Source organism: Ovis aries, chromosome 1, assembly GCF_016772045.2.
Source record: "Ovis aries strain OAR_USU_Benz2616 breed Rambouillet chromosome 1, ARS-UI_Ramb_v3.0, whole genome shotgun sequence".
In the NCBI taxonomy this organism is placed as follows: domain Eukaryota; kingdom Metazoa; phylum Chordata; class Mammalia; order Artiodactyla; family Bovidae; genus Ovis; species Ovis aries.
Window position 1 is genome coordinate 101,463,141 of NC_056054.1, and position 19,923 is coordinate 101,483,063.

At 42.8% G+C, this 19,923-nt stretch overlaps 1 protein-coding gene and 1 non-coding gene across 5 annotated transcripts in view; both read left to right on the top strand.

Moving 5' to 3' along the window:
- The first annotated feature begins 1,342 nt into the window (after positions 1-1,342).
- Positions 1,343-19,923, top strand: part of TUFT1 (tuftelin 1) — a 47,737-nt gene continuing 29,156 nt past the window's right edge. For all 4 annotated transcript variants that reach the window (XM_004002499.5, XM_012181174.4, XM_004002500.5 and 1 more), the window contains exon 1: positions 1,343-1,463. In XM_004002499.5, coding sequence (XP_004002548.2) covers positions 1,404-1,463 — 60 coding nt within the window. In that variant the 5' untranslated portion in view covers positions 1,343-1,403. The remainder of the gene's footprint in view (positions 1,464-19,923) is intronic.
- On the top strand, positions 3,716-3,845 carry LOC114111356 (small nucleolar RNA SNORA11). The gene has a single exon (XR_003587429.1). It is a non-coding gene; the product is annotated as a small nucleolar RNA SNORA11 (small nucleolar RNA).

A 19,923-nucleotide genomic window follows, 5' to 3' on the forward strand; every position in this document is an offset into this window, starting at 1 on the left:
TGTCTTCTCATTCATTTTCCTGATTTATTTGGAGGTCCAAATTATATGGAGAAACCATCTTACTCTGCAACTTAGAGGCTGAAACTGGAGTTTTCTTACCTCACTTTTAAAGGTCTTTTACAACAGATCAGATGGGATCTAGGGAGACTATAAGTTTATAGCAGCTCCATTCTTGGGAATAGCAAGACCAGTAAATGCCTTCTTTGAGAATTAGAGAAGACAGGTTAGAACTGAGTTTTATTCCTATGGAGCATAAGGATACCCTAAATATTTGCCTTCCAGGTGCAAAGATACCATCCATTCCTACATTGCATGTGACCCAGTTCCTACCTGGGAAGTTTCTGTCATCCCTGCCCTTGTGTTCCCTTGAAGATGGGGTGAGGTGTTCACCAAAGTCTATTGCCAGATTCAGAAGTTCTGCCCACTCAAGAATGGGTCAGACCTCCTCCTGTCTGATGTCCATGAAGATCATAGCCCCACTGAGAAGCCACCTGCCAAGAGCGGTTGGGCTGGAAGAAGCTCCAAGGTCCTGCTTGACCAACCTCTCTTATGGGCCCTTAACATGCTAACCTGGGCTTAGGGAGCAAATGCCACTGGAGACATTGAGATTTATCCCTTCCCAAGAGTACAAATTCCTTTTAAGGCAATGTGTCCCGCCTCTCCCTTCTATATAAGGGCAGCTTCGATATAATAGCTTCTGCCAAACAAGCCCCACCCATAGGCAAGCTGGCATTGACTTTGGCCTGGGCTTCCTGCCAGGGAAGGGCACTTGCCAGACTGGCTTAGGCCAGTCTGAGTGAGCTGGTCCTGGAAGTCTGTAAGGTTTGCTCAGCTCCACAAACCCTACAGGCTGGCCTATATGTAGGAACAGGAGAATGTATGGAAGATTTTTCAAATCCTCATCCGCTAGGGGCTGGCGGGGTGATTCTATCTTACAAACACTGGTCTTAGAATTGAAAGGTGAAGGCAAGACTAATGTTTGAGGTACAGCCATACACACATATGTGTCCTACTCTTTGCGACACTCTGGACTGTAACCCGTCAGGCTCCTCTGTCCATGGGATTTTTCAAGCAAGAATACTGCAGTGGGTTGCCATGTCTTCATATAGGCATAAAATGCTATACTAAACTTCAGTTAAGCAAATAAGTTGCTCCCAACCTATAAGCCCCACCTCTACGTAAATCAGGGCGAGCTCAGATGGGCGTGTCCTGATGCAGCTAGACCACACCTATTGCACCCTTTCGCCCACTCGTTGACCAATGGAGTCTTAGGGGCGTGTCCTTTCTTGCCCCCGCCCCTGACGCGATATACAAGGTGGGGCGGTTCGGCGCGCGCCCGCTTAGTAGGAGCCGAACTGCAGGGCAGAGGGTTGGGCTTTGTGCTGCGACCCCCGCAGGAGAAGATGAACGGGACGCGTAACTGGTGTACATTGGTGGACGTGCATCCGGAGGGGCAGACCGCGGTAAGTAAAAGTGTTCGCGCCGCCTACCTAGCTTGGTATTCTCGTTTTCGAATTCTTCCTTTCCAGTCCCCCGCGAGGAGTTCGCTGACATCACCTGATGCCGCGCTCGGTGTGGTCAGCTCCTCGCGGCTCTTCTCTTTCTTCTACCACTTCGCGGCGGGCAGTGGGGTCAGCAGGATAAAGACTCTTCTGAGGCTCGAGGACACGGGGCTTCCCTGCCCTTTGGGAGGACACTGCGGCTCCTGCCCGGGACTCGGCGCTGGTCGCCGGTGCGCGCTGCTGAGGGGTCCTATGGGCTGTTAGGTTGTGTCGTAGTAGAATGAGCTCCAGGGACGGGATCCCTGTGCTCTTTTGGACTTTGGTTCCTATCGAGGGGGATTAGGCTTTTCTGTGGGTTCTGGTGACTTCAGGGGCTCTTCAAAGAACTTCGTAGTGCTTTGGGCGAGCAGTAGCAAGACAAAGGATACAAAGTGAAATTCTAGGGCTCGGACTGGAGGGTGGGGGTGGTAGAACTCCAAGTACGCCGAGATTGGCCAAGGACTCTTACCTTTCGCTAGGAGGCTGTCTGCTTGGGGTCGCCTCTCTGCTATGATTTCTGCTCTTTCCCATGCCGCTTTTCTTGCTCCCCTCCTCCCATCGGTCAGCCGATAGCTTCCTGGGACTTTTGGTTGGTTTTGCTTCCGTCTCCAAGCACGGAGCAAGCGGATGGAAAGGATGCCAGAACCTGGGCTGAGAAGGGGAGGGAAGTGACCTGCACGAGCTTCTAGGTGGAGTGAGAGTAGGGGAGCGAGGAGCCCTTCCCATCTGCTCCAGTGCTAAGCGATCTGCCCAGCTCCCCTCACTCCCTTGGTCTCCTCCCCACCACAGCAGACCGTATGATTTTTCCTCATACCCTCAGAGGAGGGTAGCTTGTGGCTCTGCTGGGAAACCTAACCCAGAATGAACGTGTACTATTTCATCAGTTTTCGAGCTATTCTGGAGGAGAATGAAACGGGAGCCAAGGTGACAGGGAGTTTGTATCCCTCCCTTTCCCCCACTGCACTCTGATTCCATTCTGTCTTCCTGTCTCAGCATGCTCTTGAGATAGAGCTAATCCATCTGCACCTGGATTATGGCTTTTCAAAGTGTATTTGTAGAACAGTTGGTCATTTCAAGTTTAGGGTATAAATCATCGCTTAATTCGCCTCACAGTCCCCTCTCAGTTTCTGTCCAGGCTGTGTCTATCAGATTACAATTCAAGTATTGCTACTGCCCAACCCCAGTACCCCCATCCCTGTCTTCTGTTATTTGCCACTCCCCCAGTTCTGGGACACAGCAGAGATGGGGAAAAAAAATCCGTCCTCTATTGTGTTAGACCCAAGTCCTTTTCCACATGCTGGCTCACTGTTTTGGAATAGCTGAGGCAAGGAACAGGATATGAGGGAAATAAAGGAGAGGGATGACTGGACTTTTTGCTTGTTGTAGAAAAGAGATTCAGAGAAGTCTTAAATCTAAGGCATTGGCAGTGTTGAGAATGAATTGACACTCTCTTCTCTCCCTTGATGTTTTGCTGCTTGTCTGGTGGGGCAGAAAGAATGGATTGGAAAATAGCAAGAAATTCAGACATTCTCCAGCTGTAGATTAGTTTGAAGCTAATCAGAGGCCTCTAGAACAAGAGAGAGACAGAAATTCTCTTTCATTCCTTCTTGACCAGGCTGAACTTGAAAGTTATTTGACTTCAAAGGTGGGAATGAAATCACTATTGCCCATATCTGGTGTTGGAGGCATTCCTGAGCTCTTACGGAAGAGGAGATGGTAAACAATCAATCAGTCAGGAGACAGGCTTTGTCCTGGATTCCTTTCCTCTGAGCCATCTCGAAGACAGAATTTATGGCTCTGGACAGTCCCCAGAAACCTCTCATATATTCACACTGTTGAATGAGTGCTCAGTGCATGTGCAAAGTGAGTGAGTGAATAAATGAATGAAGAAGTTGTTTCTTTTGGTGTTAGCAGTGCAGACAATTTAATTGACTCGTGTGTCCTGCTGAGCGTCAGGCCCCTGGGACTGTGTTGGTTTCTCCAGCAACCAGGCCATGTGCCTCAGTGCACCACACATGGTCACTGGAAATATGGCTGCTGCATTCTCTGGGTTGTTTTTATTGTTGGAGGCAGTTGCGGCAGGTACAGGGAGCCAGTGCTTTCCAGCTGCTGATCATAATCACATAGTCACTAAAAATCAACTTAATGGGTCAGAACCAGCCTTAAAAAAGAAATAGATGTGCTCAGAGCAGGAGGCCTGAAGAAATGGCCCCTCTATTTGTAACACACCCAACAGGGATCTGGGTTCATTGTAACAAGAGGCACAAAACTTGTGGCCTTCCTGTGAATAAATACCCTACACATGTCCACCTGCATCTCCACTGGGCAGGGACAGTGGGACAGGGCTTAGTATTGGAAGAAAAGTTGCAGTATTTAGTGGAAGAGCTTGCCACCTACAGCCTGTCTAGCCCTTGCATGGGTGAGCCATGAATGGTCTTATAGTCATAAAAGCTTTGAACCTCTCTTTTCGGAAAAAAGAAAGAAATTCCAACTGTATGCTATTCTGGAAATGGTAAAATCATAGAAACAATAAAAAGATCAATGGATGCCAGGAATTTGTGGGGAGAGTACAGATGAATACACAGAGTACAGAAGTTTTTTAGGGCAGTGAAAATACTTTGATAGTATGATGATGGATATATGTCATTATACATTTGTCCAAACCCATGGAAGATCACTTGACTTAGAGTCACTTGAATCTTAAAATGATCTGTGGATCCTGGGTGGTTATGATGTATCAGTATATGTTCATCTTTGGTTGTAAAGTACCATTCTGGTGAATGATACTGATAATGGCTATGCATATGTGTGGGGAGGGGTATATGGGAAATTTCTGTATCTTCCTGTCAATTTTGTTACAAACCTAAAACTGCTCTAAAAAGCAACAAACTTCTTATTTCTTAAAATAAGAAATAAGAGTTAATGGGCTCAGAGTGTTAGGGTAGACATTTTTGGTGAAACTTTTGTTTCAGTTATATCTTTGTTTACATATTATATATGTGTATGTGTATTTATCTGATTGTGATGTAAAATGTGTTTTTTAAGGCTAAAAAACTTTGCAAGCCACTGTACTAAATTGTACTGGCAAATAAAAGCACAGATTAACCTCATTCTCATTCTTAAAAAGACATTTCCATTAAGTTCCGTTATTATAAACAACAGAGAGTGGCTTCAACTAACTTAAGCAAAAGAGGAATTTATTAGAAGGAAATGGGCAGCTCACAGAATTTAAGTTTAAAAAGTCCAAACCAAGGGAGTCCTGGGGCCTGGGTAAATGGAAGGAGAGAATGGAGGGTTTCTAGTTCTGGGTGCACTGTTTCCAGCTGTGTTAGGTCTTTTTGCCATTCTGTTCAAGATTCCAGGGAGAAAGTGTCATTGGCCCCTTTCCCGCTTGGCCAGGGCTTGGGGTTCCTTGATTAACAGGCCCACCAGATAACCCAGTAAAGGAGGGAGATTCTCTGAAACAAAACCCAAGTGCTGTTATCAGTGGAGGAGGATGGAAATTGGTAACAAGGGCAGCAATAGACTTAATTTAAATGATCTCTGATTGTCTTTCTTTTCCTTTTTTAATCATTTTTAATCAAAGGAATATCTGTGTATGATTTTAAAAAGATCTAGTAATATCAAAGGCCTTTAAAAGAAAATAGTAAGCAATTCCCTACCTATGGCCGGCTGAGCAGTTAAAAAAATCTGCCTGCTGAGGCAGGAGATGCAGATTCTATCCCTGGGTAGAGAAGATCCCCTGGAGAAGGAAATGGCAACCCACTCCAGTATTCTTGCCTGGGAAATCTCATGGACAGAGGAGCCTGGCAGGCTACAGTCCATGGGGTCGTAAAGAGTCAGACACTACTTACACTTAGCAACTAAAACAATAGCCACCCAAAACCACCCAAAGTGGAAGTTTCCACTCTTAACTGTTAGTTCTGTGTAGTCTTTATGGCCATGTTTCCAAATAGTTTGCGTATGATTTATCAGTTTTAGACATTGTTGACTTCCTGTTGCAGGAATTATAGGAAGGTTTATACTGGCACCCCTTACATGCTTCCTTTTCCTTCTCCCTTCTTCCCAGTGAAATTATGTCACAGTTTTTGAGTAAATTATGGTTCTATTCGTAGCATTGCAGGTAAGAGCCTGGTTCGGGGAGTCTGACCCACTGGACTATAGTCAGAGCCTCAGTGTTTGCTTTGCCCCAGATCACTGATAAACTACTGTATCTCTTTAGTCTCAGTTTCCTCATTTGTAAAATGGGGGTAATAATTACATCGTTTTCATAAGGTTGTTGTGAAGAATGCATATGAAGTATTAAGTACAATGCCTGGCACGTGGTAAGCGCTCAGACGTTAGTCATTATTTTCTCTTTGTTACTTACGGCGAGACTGTTTTAACTCCCCCTGGTCAAGGGATGGAGAAGGAACACTCTGGTCTGGTCAAGTTTTGCTCCTTCTCATTATGTTGGTGTCTGCTCTTACCTGTTCCTTTCCTCTTTCCTCTGCCAGTGGAGGGTCTTGAGGGTCAAAAGGGACATCTAGATAGACCCAGAGTGAAGACCTGAGTAAGCTCGGCTAGTCTCAACTCAGCTGGGACTGTCTTAGAGTGATAGTCAGGGTTCATGTTTTAGCATCCTGTTCTGGGCTCTTTTCCTCCTCCTCCTTTTTCCGAAATCATAGCCAAGGCAGCTGGTGTCCCATGATGCTCTGGACTCTGATAAGGTCCCTTTAAGCATCCTATCAGTGTTACCCTTCCTTAGAATATCTTCTCCCCACCTCCACCCCAGGACTTCCCTGGTGGCTCAGATGGTAGAGAATCTGCCCGCAATGTGAGAGACCCAAGTAGTTCAGTCCCTGGGTTGGGAAGAGCCCCTGGAGAAGGGAATGGCTACCCACTCCTCAATTCTTGCCTAGAGAATTCCATGGACAGAGGCTACAGTCTGTGGGGTTGCAGACAGTTGGCCAGGATTGAGCAACTAACACTCTCCTCCACCAGCACCCAGTCCTCTAGGTGTTTTATATTGGTCAGTCTAGCTAGAGAAGTTTTCTCCATATCTAAGTGGATTTGAAATTTTACATCAGCTGCAGTCTGAACCTTTGTCTTTACCCTGAAATAGGTGTCATTCCTTTAGGACCTCAGAAGCTGCATTAGTTTAATGCCAAGTCTTTCCTAACTTAGACTTTTTTTTTTTTTTTTTTTACTAAAGTTATGATTTACTGAAGGCTCACTATAGGCCTCATTTTCATTTTCTTTTTATAATAGCTTTATTAGTTCCCAAGCTTACCAAATGGCTCAGAGGTTAAAGTGTCTGCCCGCAATGTGGGAGATCTGGGTTCGATCCCTGGGTTGGGAAGATCCCCTGGAGAAGGACGTGGCAACCCACTCCAGTATTCTTGCCTGGAGAATCCCATGGACAGAGGAGCCTGGTGGGCTACAGTCCATGGGGTCGCGAAGAGTCAGACACGACTGAGCGACTTCACTTCACTTCAATAGCTTTATTGAGATATAATTCACATGCCATACATATCACCCATTCCATATACAATTCAATGGGTTTTAGTATATTCACAGAGTTGTATAGTCATCAACACAGCTGATTTCAGAACATATTTCACCACCCCATAAAGAAATCCTGACCCGTTAGCAAGCACTCCCCATTTTCCTCCAATAGTCCCTGACCCCTACGCTAGCAGTCTACTTTCTTTCTCTATGACTTGCCTATTCTAGATAGTTTATGTAAATGTAATCATATAATATGTGATCCTTTGTGACTGGCTTCCTCTAGTTGGCATGTCTTTAAGGTTGACCCATGTTGTAACGTGAATCAGTATTTCATTCCGTTTTATGACTGAATAAAAATATTACATTGTATGAAAATATTTAGACATGTTCATCATGGATGAATGTCAGTGGGCTTTTGGGTTGTTTCTTTAAAAAAATGTTTTGACATTGGAGTATAGTTGATTTACAGTGTTCTGTTTATTTCAGGTGTATGGCAAAGCAAATCACTTACACATATATCCACTCTTTTTTAGGATCTTTTCCTATGTAGGCCCCAACAGAGTATCGAGCGGAGTTCCCTGTACAGTAGCTTCTTATTAGCTGGTTGTTTCTGCTTTTCTTCTTTTATGAATAATGCTCTTGTGAACATTTGTTGACAAGTTTTTATGTGGACTTATGTTTTAATTTCTCTTGGCAGGAAATACCTAGGTTTGGAATTGCTGAGTCTGAATATTTGCGTTTTAAAAGAGGATTTTTCTGGAGCCATTGAGGCTTACTCCGAAGGAATGAATGGACTCTAAGCCGGTGGCAGCCCTGGCTCTGTGACACCTGGGTGGGGAAAGAAACTCCTGGGCAGAGGAACTGCTCAAGTTCAGTGACTGCCTGTTCCTTTTACTCATAAGCTCTGCCACAAGCTCAGCCCGTAAATTCCTCCTCACACCATTCCATCTCCCCCATTCATTGCCAATTTCTTACCTTTAGGAGCACTACGGCGGCTGAGGATGTCTCCAAGCGTGCCGGGAATTTGAGGAATGCTGGGCTCTGTGGGAGGATCTGAGAGGGGAGGCTTGCGGAGCCACCAGGCATTGGGCGCCAGCGTTTGCACATACTTCTCGCAGGTGGGAGTGGTGGGGTGGAGTGTGCACCCAGATGGTTTCGGTTCCATACACATGTACTCAGAGCAGGTGGGACAAGCTTCCTCACCTGCTGGTAATTATGGTATGTGCCTCTTTGGGTCACGATTCAGTCTTGTGAAATACCTTTGTCTCCTGGGGTGGGGAGGTTTAGTTGAGGGAACAAGTATGTGCCAGGGAGACTCTTGGCCCAGATTGAAGCCTGGCCAACAGGGGCAGGAAGAGGAAAAGAAAATAGAGAGGAAGGAAAAGGAAATGGTCTTCTAGGGCTTGGGGGCAAAGAAAGCAAAAATCACAAAGCAAGGTAATCAGAGACTGGAGAAGGGCAGGGGGTGCCAGGGAACTGGGGATTCCAGGCTGGCTGGGCACAAGGTGGGTTTCCTAAAGGAAGATTGGCTGAGCAAAAGGGTGTCTTCCTCAGAGTTGAGAGTTCCGGAGCCCACCTCCCTCTCACTGCTGGCCCCTGTGTTTTGCTGTGCCAGTGGTCCAGAGAATGAGAACAGCTGCCCTGATTTAGGGTGCCACCCTAAATCCCTTTTTCTCATTTCACCTCCTAATCACCTTGTTCAGCTCTCTGCATAGAGCTTGTCCAGCCCATGCCTTTGGGCAGGGAACCAGACAAAAAGCAAACAGCTGTTTCGTTGGTTACTCTGTGGGGAGGAGCAGGAATGCAACAAAGGGCCAGCTCTGACGGAGAGAGAGCCCTGCAAGCGGGAGGACAAGAGTGCCCTGGGAGACCTGGGAGCCAAGTGGGTTAGGAGTCTCGGCCGGGAGAGGGGGGTCCCCCAGTCGCTGCACCTGGCCTCTGACTTTTCTGGGGCTTTCCTCAACCTGACCTCTTGGGAACCATTGTTTCAAGAGGCTGGCTATTTCCATTTCTCAGAAGGGAAACTGAGGTGGCTGCTTGAGAGACCACGGACATTCCAAGTGGAAACAGGGAACAGGGTCAAGGGACAAGATGGTGGAGGAGTGGCTTATAGGGTACGGATAAATTAAGGATGCTGGTTTCCAGCTGAGGGGCAGTCTTACTCAGAGGCCCTGACTCTCACCTGCCATTCAGTCCTCATGGCCCTCGTAGCAGCCTGGGGTGTGGGAGCTGGGGAGACATATTTTCCCATGGATCTTTCCACTATTCACATGAGCCTGAGGTGTCAGAACCTCTGGGGCCTCCCTGTTTATCTCCCTATCACTGTTCCTTAGCGTCTTGATCTCTAAGCCCTTAGCTATGTGTTTACCCCCTCCCCGCTCTGAGGAGTGAGTCACAGCTGGAGATTTGTTTGAACAGAGTGGAGAGGCTGCCTATAATTTAGAGGTGGCTGGGCTTCTCCCCAAGAATGTTTATGAGGTTAGAGGCTGCTTACCTTGTGATTAGCTCTGTTCCTTTTTCCCTAGAGAAGATGGCTCCCCTTCCTATATTGCTGTTCAGAGAGTCCCCAGAGGGGACCCCCCCTGCTAGATATTCCTAAAGCTCCCTGAAGCCCGCTCACAGCCCTGGGGTCCCTCCAGCCCCAGAAACCAGTGGCACCAAATAGAGAGGGGCCTGGGTTTTCCTCCTTGGCTATGGTTTGGGGTTGTGGGGTGAAGTCTGTGGTCTTACAGACTGGATCCTCTGGTTCTGGAGGATGAAGTGCCAGAAAGAACCCTAGATTTATTCATAGGCTCCTTTTATTTTTTTATTGTATAAGGCGCACAGGCTTAGTTGCTCCATGGCGTGTGGGATCTTCCTAGACCAGGGATAGAACCCGAGTCTCCTGCATTGGCAGGCGGATTCTTTACCATTGAGCCACCAGGGAAACCTTCGCAGGCTCCTTTTAGACAGTTGGTTTCATCTACTCCCCTCCCTTGAAGTTTTCCTAGAGCTCCTTGGGAAAGTCAATGCTGCCTCACTTTAGGGAAGTGATTTATGGTTTGCAAAGTACTTTCACACTGTTTCTAAACATCTACTACCTACTTGCCTAAAGTACAGGCAAGGTAGGTATTACCCCCTATTTTGCAGATGGGAAATTTCCCAGAGAGATAAAATGATTTGCTCAAGGATTAGTAGGTGCCATTTGTACTCAAACCCCACCTCTGTCTCGAAGTTTAGTACTTTTTCTTTCCTTCTCTTTCTTTTATGTATTTTATATAGGAATGTCACACAAATACATTTTTGTTGCAGACATTTAAAACGCTATAGAAGTATTGATATATGAACTGAAAGTCCCTTTACTCCTCTGACTTTTTCCGTGTGTTCAGTCATGTCCAACTCTTTGTGACCCCACGGACTGTGGCCTGCCAGATTCCTCAGTCCATGGGAGTTTTCAAGCAAGTGGAGAGGGTTGCCATTTCCTCCTCCAGGGGATCTTCCCAACCCAGGGATCAAACCCGAATCTCCTGTGTTGCAGGGAGATTCTTTGCCACTGAGTAGACTTTTTCTAGCTTAGTGTGTATGAGTTCAGTGCTTTTCTGTTGTGCTTACTTTTAAGAAATATCAGTGTGGCATGGTGGTTAGGAGTGCAGACTCTGGAATCACAGGGCCTGGGTTTGAATCCTGACTCTTCTTACTAATTATGTGACCTCGGGCAAGATACTTATGTGACTCAGTTTTCTCATCTGTAAAATGGGGATTTATACCTAACATATAGTTGTCTTGTGAGGATTAAATGAGTTAATACCTATAAAGCACTTATACCCAGTAGGGCTGAGCATGTAGTATTCGCTTTATTTAGGAGTTGACAATTACTAATACTCTGAACATATATATGCACTGAAGTAAATAGGAGGTCATATTTTATGAATTAAATTGTGACTTGCTTTTTTCACTTAATATGCCTTTTTAATACTTATGTGGCTGCATCTGGCCTTAGTTGTAGCCCGGGATCTTCGCTGCATCACGTGGGACCTTTGTTGTGGAGCACAGCCTCTCTGGCTGCAGTGCATGTAGTCTCTGTTTGTGGCGTGCAGCCTTCCTAGTTGTGGCGCTGGGCTCCAGAGCGCACGGGCTTCTGTAGTTGCAGTGCACAGACTTTGTTGCTTCATGGCATGGGATCTTAGTTCCCCGACCAGGGATCTAACCTGCATCCCCTGCATTGCAAGGTGGATTCTTAACTACTGGACCACCAGGGAAATCCCTCACTTAATAAATCTTGGAGGTCTTTTCCTGTCAACTTGCAGAGGTTTACTTATCAGCAGTGTAGTATTTCATAGCATGGATATTACCATACTTAATTCACTCACTCGAGACTATTTATGCTGTTTCCAGGTCTTTAAGTATTGTAAAGAGGATTGCAGTTAACGTTTTTACACACATATCTTTGGGTAAATGTGCATGGATTTTCATAGGGCATATTCCTAAAAGTGGAATTAGTCAAGGGTTTAAAAAAGTATGCACTCTTAATATTGGCCAAAGTGAAGTGAAGTCGCTCAGTTGTGTCCGACTCTTTGCGACCCCATAGACTGTAGCCTATCAGGCTCCTCCATCCATGGGATTTTCCAGGCAAGAGTGCTGGAGTGGATTGCCATTTCCTTCTCCAGGGGATCTTCCTAACCCAGGAATTGAACCCAGGTCTCCTGCATTGCAGCCAGACACTTTACTGTCTGAGCCACCAGGGAAGCCCATTAACTTCTAAAAATACTTTTATAATCTCTGATGATATACATGTGAAATTAATCTTTTTTCCTGCATCCTCACCAATCCTAGGTATTATCAGTATCTTTAAAATTTGCCATTCACTTGATCTAAAAATGATATTTCTGCAGGATTTACTCACTCACTTTACTGAAAAGCAAGAAAGGATACCTTTGTATATGGGAAGTTGTTTTTTTTTTCCTGTCACACCATGTGGCATGCGGGATTTTAATTCCCTGATGCCCAGGTATCGAACTCATGCCCGTGCCCCTGCAGTGGAAGCACAGAGTCTTCATCACTAGACCACCAGAAAAGTCCCTATACGGAAAGTTTTAAAACATAGCAAATAAAATGGTCACCTGTCTACTGAACAGCCACCTTCAGAAACAGAACATTACCAATACTTTGAAGCTCCCTGGGGTCCCTTATGGATCCTAACCCTTCTGCTTCCTCCACAGAATTTTGGAATTTTGTGTTTTTATATTTTTGCTTATTATTATACTTTTATTACATACGCAAGTAATGTATTGCTTCGTTTGATGTGTTTTGAACTTTGTATACATGGTATCATCTGTATTCTACTGCTTACTTTTTTGCATAATATTAATTTTGAGACTCTTTCATGTCGATGCATGTAGCTGTAGTTCATTTATTTTCACAGCTGAATATACTGGTTCATTGTATCACTGTGACAGAGTTTATTTATTCATCCATTTCCTTGTCAGTGCACCATTTGGGTTGTTTCCAGTGTTTTCCCGCTGCAAGCAGTGCTGCTGTGAGCGTACTTCTATGTGTCTTATCTTACACTTTTCAAATCAAAATTTAATGAAATTCCCCCCAAATGATAACTCATTATTATTTTAATTTTTGCATTTCCTTTATTACTGGACTTCCCTGGTGGCGCAGACGGTTAAGGTTAAGCGTCTGTCTACAATGTGGGAGACCTGGGTTCGATCCCTGGGTCGGGAAGATCCCCTGGAGAAGGAAATGGCACTCCACTCCAGTACTATTGCCTGGAAAATCCCATGGACAGAGGAGCCTGGTAGGCTACAGTCCATGGGGTTGCAAAGAGTCGGACATGACTGAGCGACTTCACTTTCACTTTATTACTGGTAATGTTGAGCATCTTTAATATATTTTTTAGCCATTTGTATTTCTGTTTTAAATTTATTTATTTATTTGTTGGCTGTGCTGGGTCTTCATTGCTGCCTGTGGGCTTTCTCTAGTTGCGGCAAGCAGGGGCTACTCTTTAGCTGTGTGCATGGACTTCTCATTGCAGTGGCTTCTCCTGTGGGAGAGCACAGGCTCTTGGGTGCCTGGACTCAGTAGTTGCCATACACGGGCTTCAGTAGTTGTGGTTCATGGACTCTAGAGCACGGGCTCAGTAGTTGTGGCGCACGGGCTAAGTTGCTCTGCAGCATGTGGAATCTTCCCGGACTAGGGATTGAACCCATGTCTTTATTGGCAGGCTAATTCTTAACCACTAGACCACAAGAGTAGTCCCTGTAGTTTTTCTTAGTGTTGCCTTTCTTGGTCTTTGCTCATTTTTTCTCTTGTTTCCCCCCTTTTCGTGTCTGCTTTTTTCCAGTGTTCCGTACCGCTTCTCTAAACTGAGGAGTCTAATGTTCTCAAAAGAAAAGGAATTGGGAAGATCCCACATATTCTTTGACGTGCCTACTCTAAGCAAGGCACTGTGCTAAAAAAGCCATCAAGGTCTTCAGGAGCTTATGATTTTATCGGGGAGAAGAGTGAATAAGTAGTGATGAAGGAGTGGGGCCTGTGTTACAGTGTAGGGTATGTAGGATGCAGTGGGTGCAGGAGCAGGCTCTGACAGGGGTGCTGGGGTGGGACTGTTAGAGCGGAGCCTTAAGGTTGAGTGCAGTTCTCCAAGGAGGCAAGGGAGGGGAAGGGAATCTCAGAGGAGAAAACGACGGGCACACCTTTGGGGAGGTGGAAACATGTATTGCATTGGAAGGCTCATCAACAGAAATTTGGATTTGGGTGCTTTGCTACAGTTGGATCAGGAAAGTTTGGAATAGCTCGTGTCGGGTACAGGTGAGGTCCTAGTGGGAGTCAAGACATTATGTGATGCAGACAGTGATAATAGGTCTGATCATAAGGGAATTTTAATGCTATGATGAGCAGTTTTTAATTTTTTTGTTTGCTTTTAAAAAAGGCATACATTTATGTATGTATGCAATAACATACATACATAAATGTACAATCAAGTACTTTTCACAAACTGGACACTAACCATCACCCAGATCAAGAAACAAATCATTACCAGTATCAAGGAGTCCCCTTCTAGTTATTACCTACCCTCTATCCTCACGGGTAACCACAGTCCTGACTTCTGAAAGCATCCTTAATTTTGCTTGCTTTTATGCTTTTTGTAGAAGTGGAATCATATGGTATGCTTTATTGTCTGACTTCTTTTGCTTAACCTATCTAAAAACATCTCCATAGCATATCCATGTTGCATGTCCATTAGTTCCTTCTTTTCCGCTGTTGTGCAGTGTTCTGTTGTGTGGATGGCTATGTCACAATTAATCCATTCTACTCCAAAACATTACTAATTTTGGCTATTGTGAAAAATGCTACTATGAACATTCTAGTGTGTGTATTTTATGGGGAAAGTATATGTGCATTTCTATTGAGTCGATAACCAGGGGTAGAATTGCTGTGTTATAGGATGCTTATACAGAGAAGACAATGGCACCCCACTCCAGTACTTTCATCTGGAAAATCCCATGGACGGAGGAGCCTGGGAGGCTGTAGTCCATGGGGTCTCAAAGAGTCAGACACGACTGAGCAACTTCACTTTCACTTTTCACTTTCATGCATTGGAGAAGGAAATGGCAACCCACTCCAGTGTTCTTGCCTGGAGAATCCCAGGGATGGGGGAGCCTGGTGGGCTGCCGTCTACGGGGTTGCACAGAGTATCGGACGTGACTGAAGCAATTTAGCAGCAGAAGCAGCAGGATGCTTATAAGATTGAAGACAGGAGGAGAAGGGGACGACAGAGGATGAGATGGTTGGATGGCATCACCGACTCGATGGACATGAGTTTCAGTAAACTCCGGGAGCTGGTGACGGAGAGGGAGGCCTCGCATGCTGCAGTCCACGGGGTTGCAGAGAGTCAGACACGACTGAGCGACTGGACTGAGGGTGTCATTCATGTGTTCGTCTGTGGTAGATACTTCCAAAGTGATTGTGATTGATTGTAATGATGAGCAAACCCTCCATCAGTGTATGAGAGTTCTGATTGTTCTACAGCCCCTAACACTTGGTTGTTTTTTTTTTAACCCGTCATTCTGATGGGTATTTTGTGGTATTGCCTTGTGATGTTAGTTCCTAGTTCTTTGATGACATGGCCAATGAGATAGAACCCTTTTCATATGTTTTATTGGCTATGTGAATATCCTCTTCTGTGATGATTCTATTGAAGTGCTTTGCTCATTTTTCTTTTGGGCACCACTTTTTCTCCCCTTCATGTTCCCTCCCTCCCCTTCTTTCTTCCTTTAAATATGCTCTTTATTTTGAAATAATTTTAGGTTTACAGAAAAGTTGCAAAGATAATACTCATATACTCTTCACCCAATTTTCTCCAATGCTAGCATCTTACGAAACCATGGCACATTTGTCATAACTAAGAAATTTTTAATTGATATAATATTGGTTAACTAAATTGTAGACTTTAGTTGGATTTCACCGGATTTTTCACTAATGTCCTTTTTCTGATCCAGGATTCAGTCCAGGATATCATGTTGTTTTTTGTCTTATAGGGATTCTTAATGTATTCTGAATATCCTTTGTCAGATAGTCATAGAATGAATGTCTTCTATTCTGTGGGCTGTCATGCACTCTCTTAATGGTGTCTTCTGATGAATGAAAGTTCAAAATTTTAATATAGTCCAATTTATCAATTTTTTACAAGAAGGATTTTTTAATGCTATGTTTATGAAAAATTTTGCCTTTGTCAAGGCCATAAAAATGTTCTGAAAGAAAGAAAGTGAAGTTGCTTAGTTGTGTCCAACTCTTTGCGACCCCATAGACTATAGCCTGCCAGGCTCCTCCGTCCATGGGCTTTTCCAGGCAAGAATACCAGAGTGGGTTGCCATTTCCTCCTCCAGATCTTCCTGACCCAAGGATCCAACCCGGGTTTCCCACATTGCAGGCAGACTCTTTATCGTCTGAGCCACTAGGGAATCCTAAAAAAAAAAAAAATTCCATAAAAACCTTTATTTTTCTGGGAATTCCCTGGTGGTTCAGTGGCTAAGACTCTGCTCTCCCAATACAGGGGGCCTGGGTTTGATCCCTGATCAGGAAACTAGATCCCATGTGTCACAACTAAGACCCAGTGCAGGCAAATGAATAAAAATTTTAAAAAAACTTTATTTTTCTGCTTTTCACATTTACATCTGCAATCCATTCAGAATTAATGTTTGTATATAGTATGAAGTAGGAATTAATATGCATTTTTTCCCATAACAAGGCATGTTTACTTTAACCTATATGCTTATGGAAAATATTTTAAGGAGGAGCATTGTCAAATTTTGAGGAACTGGCATTTTTGTATGTCTATGTGTATTAGTCACTGTGTTCTCACTTAAATGTTGTACTGTCCATCTTACCAACGAGTAAAGTAAGGCTGAGGGAGAATAAAATTAATACACGCAACAAATGAAAGTCAGAGCTAATGTTTGGGCCAAGGTCTAACTGTTCTAAATGCTTTTCTTTTTCTGCAAAGAAGGTGGAAAATCAGTTTGGGCTTGAGGGATAATGGACTAGTCAACAGGCCTGGTGGTGATTTGGGTACTGTTTGTTATGTATCATTTCATTCTATGGAAGTAAAATATATTTTCTAAAATAAAAAATAAGTATATGAAAAATAAAATGAAAGATTTTGATCATATCCTACACTGAAGTTGGGGGTCAGTTAGGCTGAATAAATTAGTCTGATCTATTCATGGAGTATTAGTACTAATCGTCATTAAAAGCCAATTTTGAAGAATGCTTAATGTGATGGAAATTAATGATGAAATATTAAAGGGGGGGAAAGCAAGTATCTAACTGTATATAGTAGTATGCCTTTCAAAAATGTGCATAGAAAAATTTAAGGAATACATTTTAATAGTGGCTATTTTAGAGTAGTAGGATAAGAATTACTTATTTCCTTCATTATTTCTTTAATTTTTATCTCTGTAGGTATTTTTTTAACAGTTGTACATTCACATGCAGTTATAAGAAATAATAGAGATCTTTTGCATTTACTTGGCATTCCTCAGTGGTAACATCTTACAAAACCATAATGCACTGTCACAGCCAGGATAGTGCCATCAATACAGTCAAGATACAGACTATTCCCATCACTACAAAGATACTTCAGGTTGCCATTTTAGAGTCACACCCACTTCCTTTCCACCTTCTTCTTCTCCCTAACTCTTGAACCCCTTTGCCTGTTCTCTGTTTTTGTAATTTTGTCATTTCGAGACTATTAGATTCATGGAATCATATAGGACGTAACCTTTTGTGATTGGCTTCTTTCATTTAGTTTAATTCTTGGGAAATTGGTGTTGCCTGCGTCAGTAATTAGTTCCTTTTTATTGCTGAATAGTAAGCATTCCATAATATGGACTTCATAGTTTGTTTAATCATTCACTTACTGAAGGGCATCTGGGTTGTTTCTGGTTTTGGGGTATTACAAGTAAAGCTGCTATGAGCATTAGCATGCAAGTTTTAAAAAAAATATTTATTTTTAATTGGAGGATAATTGCTTTACAATACTGCGTTGGTTTCTGCCATACATCAACATGAATCAGCCATTGGTATACATATGTCCCCTCCCTCTTGAACCTTCCTCCCACCTCCCACCTCAAGTGTGCAATTTTTTGTGTGAACATAAGTCTACATTTCTTTGGGATAAATGCCCAGGAGTATAATTCCTGGGTCGTATGGTGATTGTATGTTTAGTTTTTAAAGAAGTTCCAAACCATTTTTCAGAGTGGCGGTGTCACTTTATACTCCCACCAGCAACGTGTGAGTGATCCGGTTTCTCTGCAGCCTTGCCAGCCTTTGGTGCCGTGGTCTTTGTTTTAGCCATTCTAATAGGTGTGTGATGATATCTCACTGTGGTTTTAATTTGCCTTTCCCTAATGACCAATGATGTTGAACATCTTTTCACATGCTTATTTGCCACCCATATATTTTCTTCAGTGAAGTATCTTTTCATGTCTTCTACCCATGTTCTAACAAAATGTTAGGGAATAAAATCTTTGTATTTATGAGAGATATTGGTTTGTAGTTTTTTTTGTTTGTTTTTGTTTTCTTTTTAAAATTGTCTTGGGTCTTGGTGCCACAATAAGATTAGCTTCATAAAATGAATTTGAAAGTGTCCCTCCTCTTATTTTCTGGATGAGATTATGTAGAAATAGTATTGGTGCTAATTTTTAAAATACTTCATAGACTTCTCCAGTGGAGTCACCTGGGCCTGGATATTTCTTCTTAGAGAACTTTTTTTTTTTGGCTGTGCCACGTGGCTTGTGGGATGTCAGTTCCCCAACAAGGGACTGAACCCAGGCCATGGCGGTGAAAGCCTGGACTCCTAATGACTAGGTCACCATGGAACTCCTCTGAGAATTTTAAAATTATGATTTTAATTTCCTTAATAGTTATAAGGCTATTCATATTACCTTTGTCATATTAGATGAAGAACTTCAATAGTTCATTTTTTTGAATAATTGATTTATTTTTCTAAATTGTCAAATTTATGCTCATAGAGTTGTTCATAGTATTACCTTATACTTTTAATACCTCCAAGTTCTGTAGAAATATTGTGTTTCATTCCTGATATTGGCATTTATGTCTCTGTCTTTTATTCTTTGTCAGTCTTATTTGAAGTTATGAATTTTATTGATCCTTTCAAAGAATAGCTCTTTGTTTCATTGGTTTTTCTCTTGTTGTTCTGTGTTAAATATTATTTATCCATGCTCTTATTTTTATTAAGTCCTTTTCCCTGCTTGCTTTGAGTTTTAGTTAGTTTGTTTTTTTTTTTTTTTCTAAATTCTTGTAGTGGGAGCTTAAATGATTGATTTGAGACTTTCTTTTCATCTAATGGCAACCCACTCCAGTACCCTTGCCGGGAAAGTCCCATGGACAGAGAAGCCTGGTAGGCTACAGTCCATGGGGTCGCAAAGGGTCGGACATGACTGAGCGACTTCACTTTCACTTTCATCTAATACATATATTTAGTGCTATGAATTTCCCTCTCTTTAGAGGGAGTTTAGAGAATTTCTCTCACTTTCCCTCTCTAAAGAACTACTTTAGCTATATCTCACAAAATTTGATGTTTTGCTTTTTCATTTTCATTCAGTTCAGCGATTTTTAAAAATTTCCTTTGAGAGTGTCTTTTTGACCCAAAGATTATTTTTAAAAGTATATTGTTTAGTTTCCTAGTGTTTGGAAAATTTCCCATTATCCTTCTGTTATTTATTTCTAGTTTGAATCCATTGTGGTCATATAACGTACTCTGTATGATTTCAGTTCTTTCAAATTTGTTGAGATTCTTCATAGTCCAGATTATGGTCTGTCTTGGTATATGTTCCATAGATCCATGAAAACAATGTGTATTCTGCTGCTGTTGGGTAGAGTATTCTATAAATGTTGATTAGATCTTGTTGGTTGATGGTGTTGTTGGGTTCTTATATATTCTTGCTAATTTCCCCCACCCCAATTGTTCTATTAGTTGTTGAGAGATAGGTATTGAAGTCTCTAACTACAATTGTGGGTTTGTGTACTTGTTCTATCAGTTTTTGTTTCACATATTTTACAGCTTGGTGTTTGGTGAATATACTTTTGGGATTGCTCTGTCTTCTTTGTGGATTATATTGCATAATGTCCTTTTCTATTTATGGCAATTCTCTTTGCTCTGAAGTCTACTTTATCTGATATTAACATAGCACTCTTGCTTTCCTTTGATTAATATTTGCATGATGTATCTTTTCCCATTCTTTTACTTCAACCAGTCTATATTTTTATATTTAAAGTATTGAATATGTTTCTTATTGACAGCATGTAATGAGTCATTTTAAAACATCTATTCTGCCAATCTGCTTTTTATTTTTTGGTTGTGGTTGTACAGCTTACTAGATCT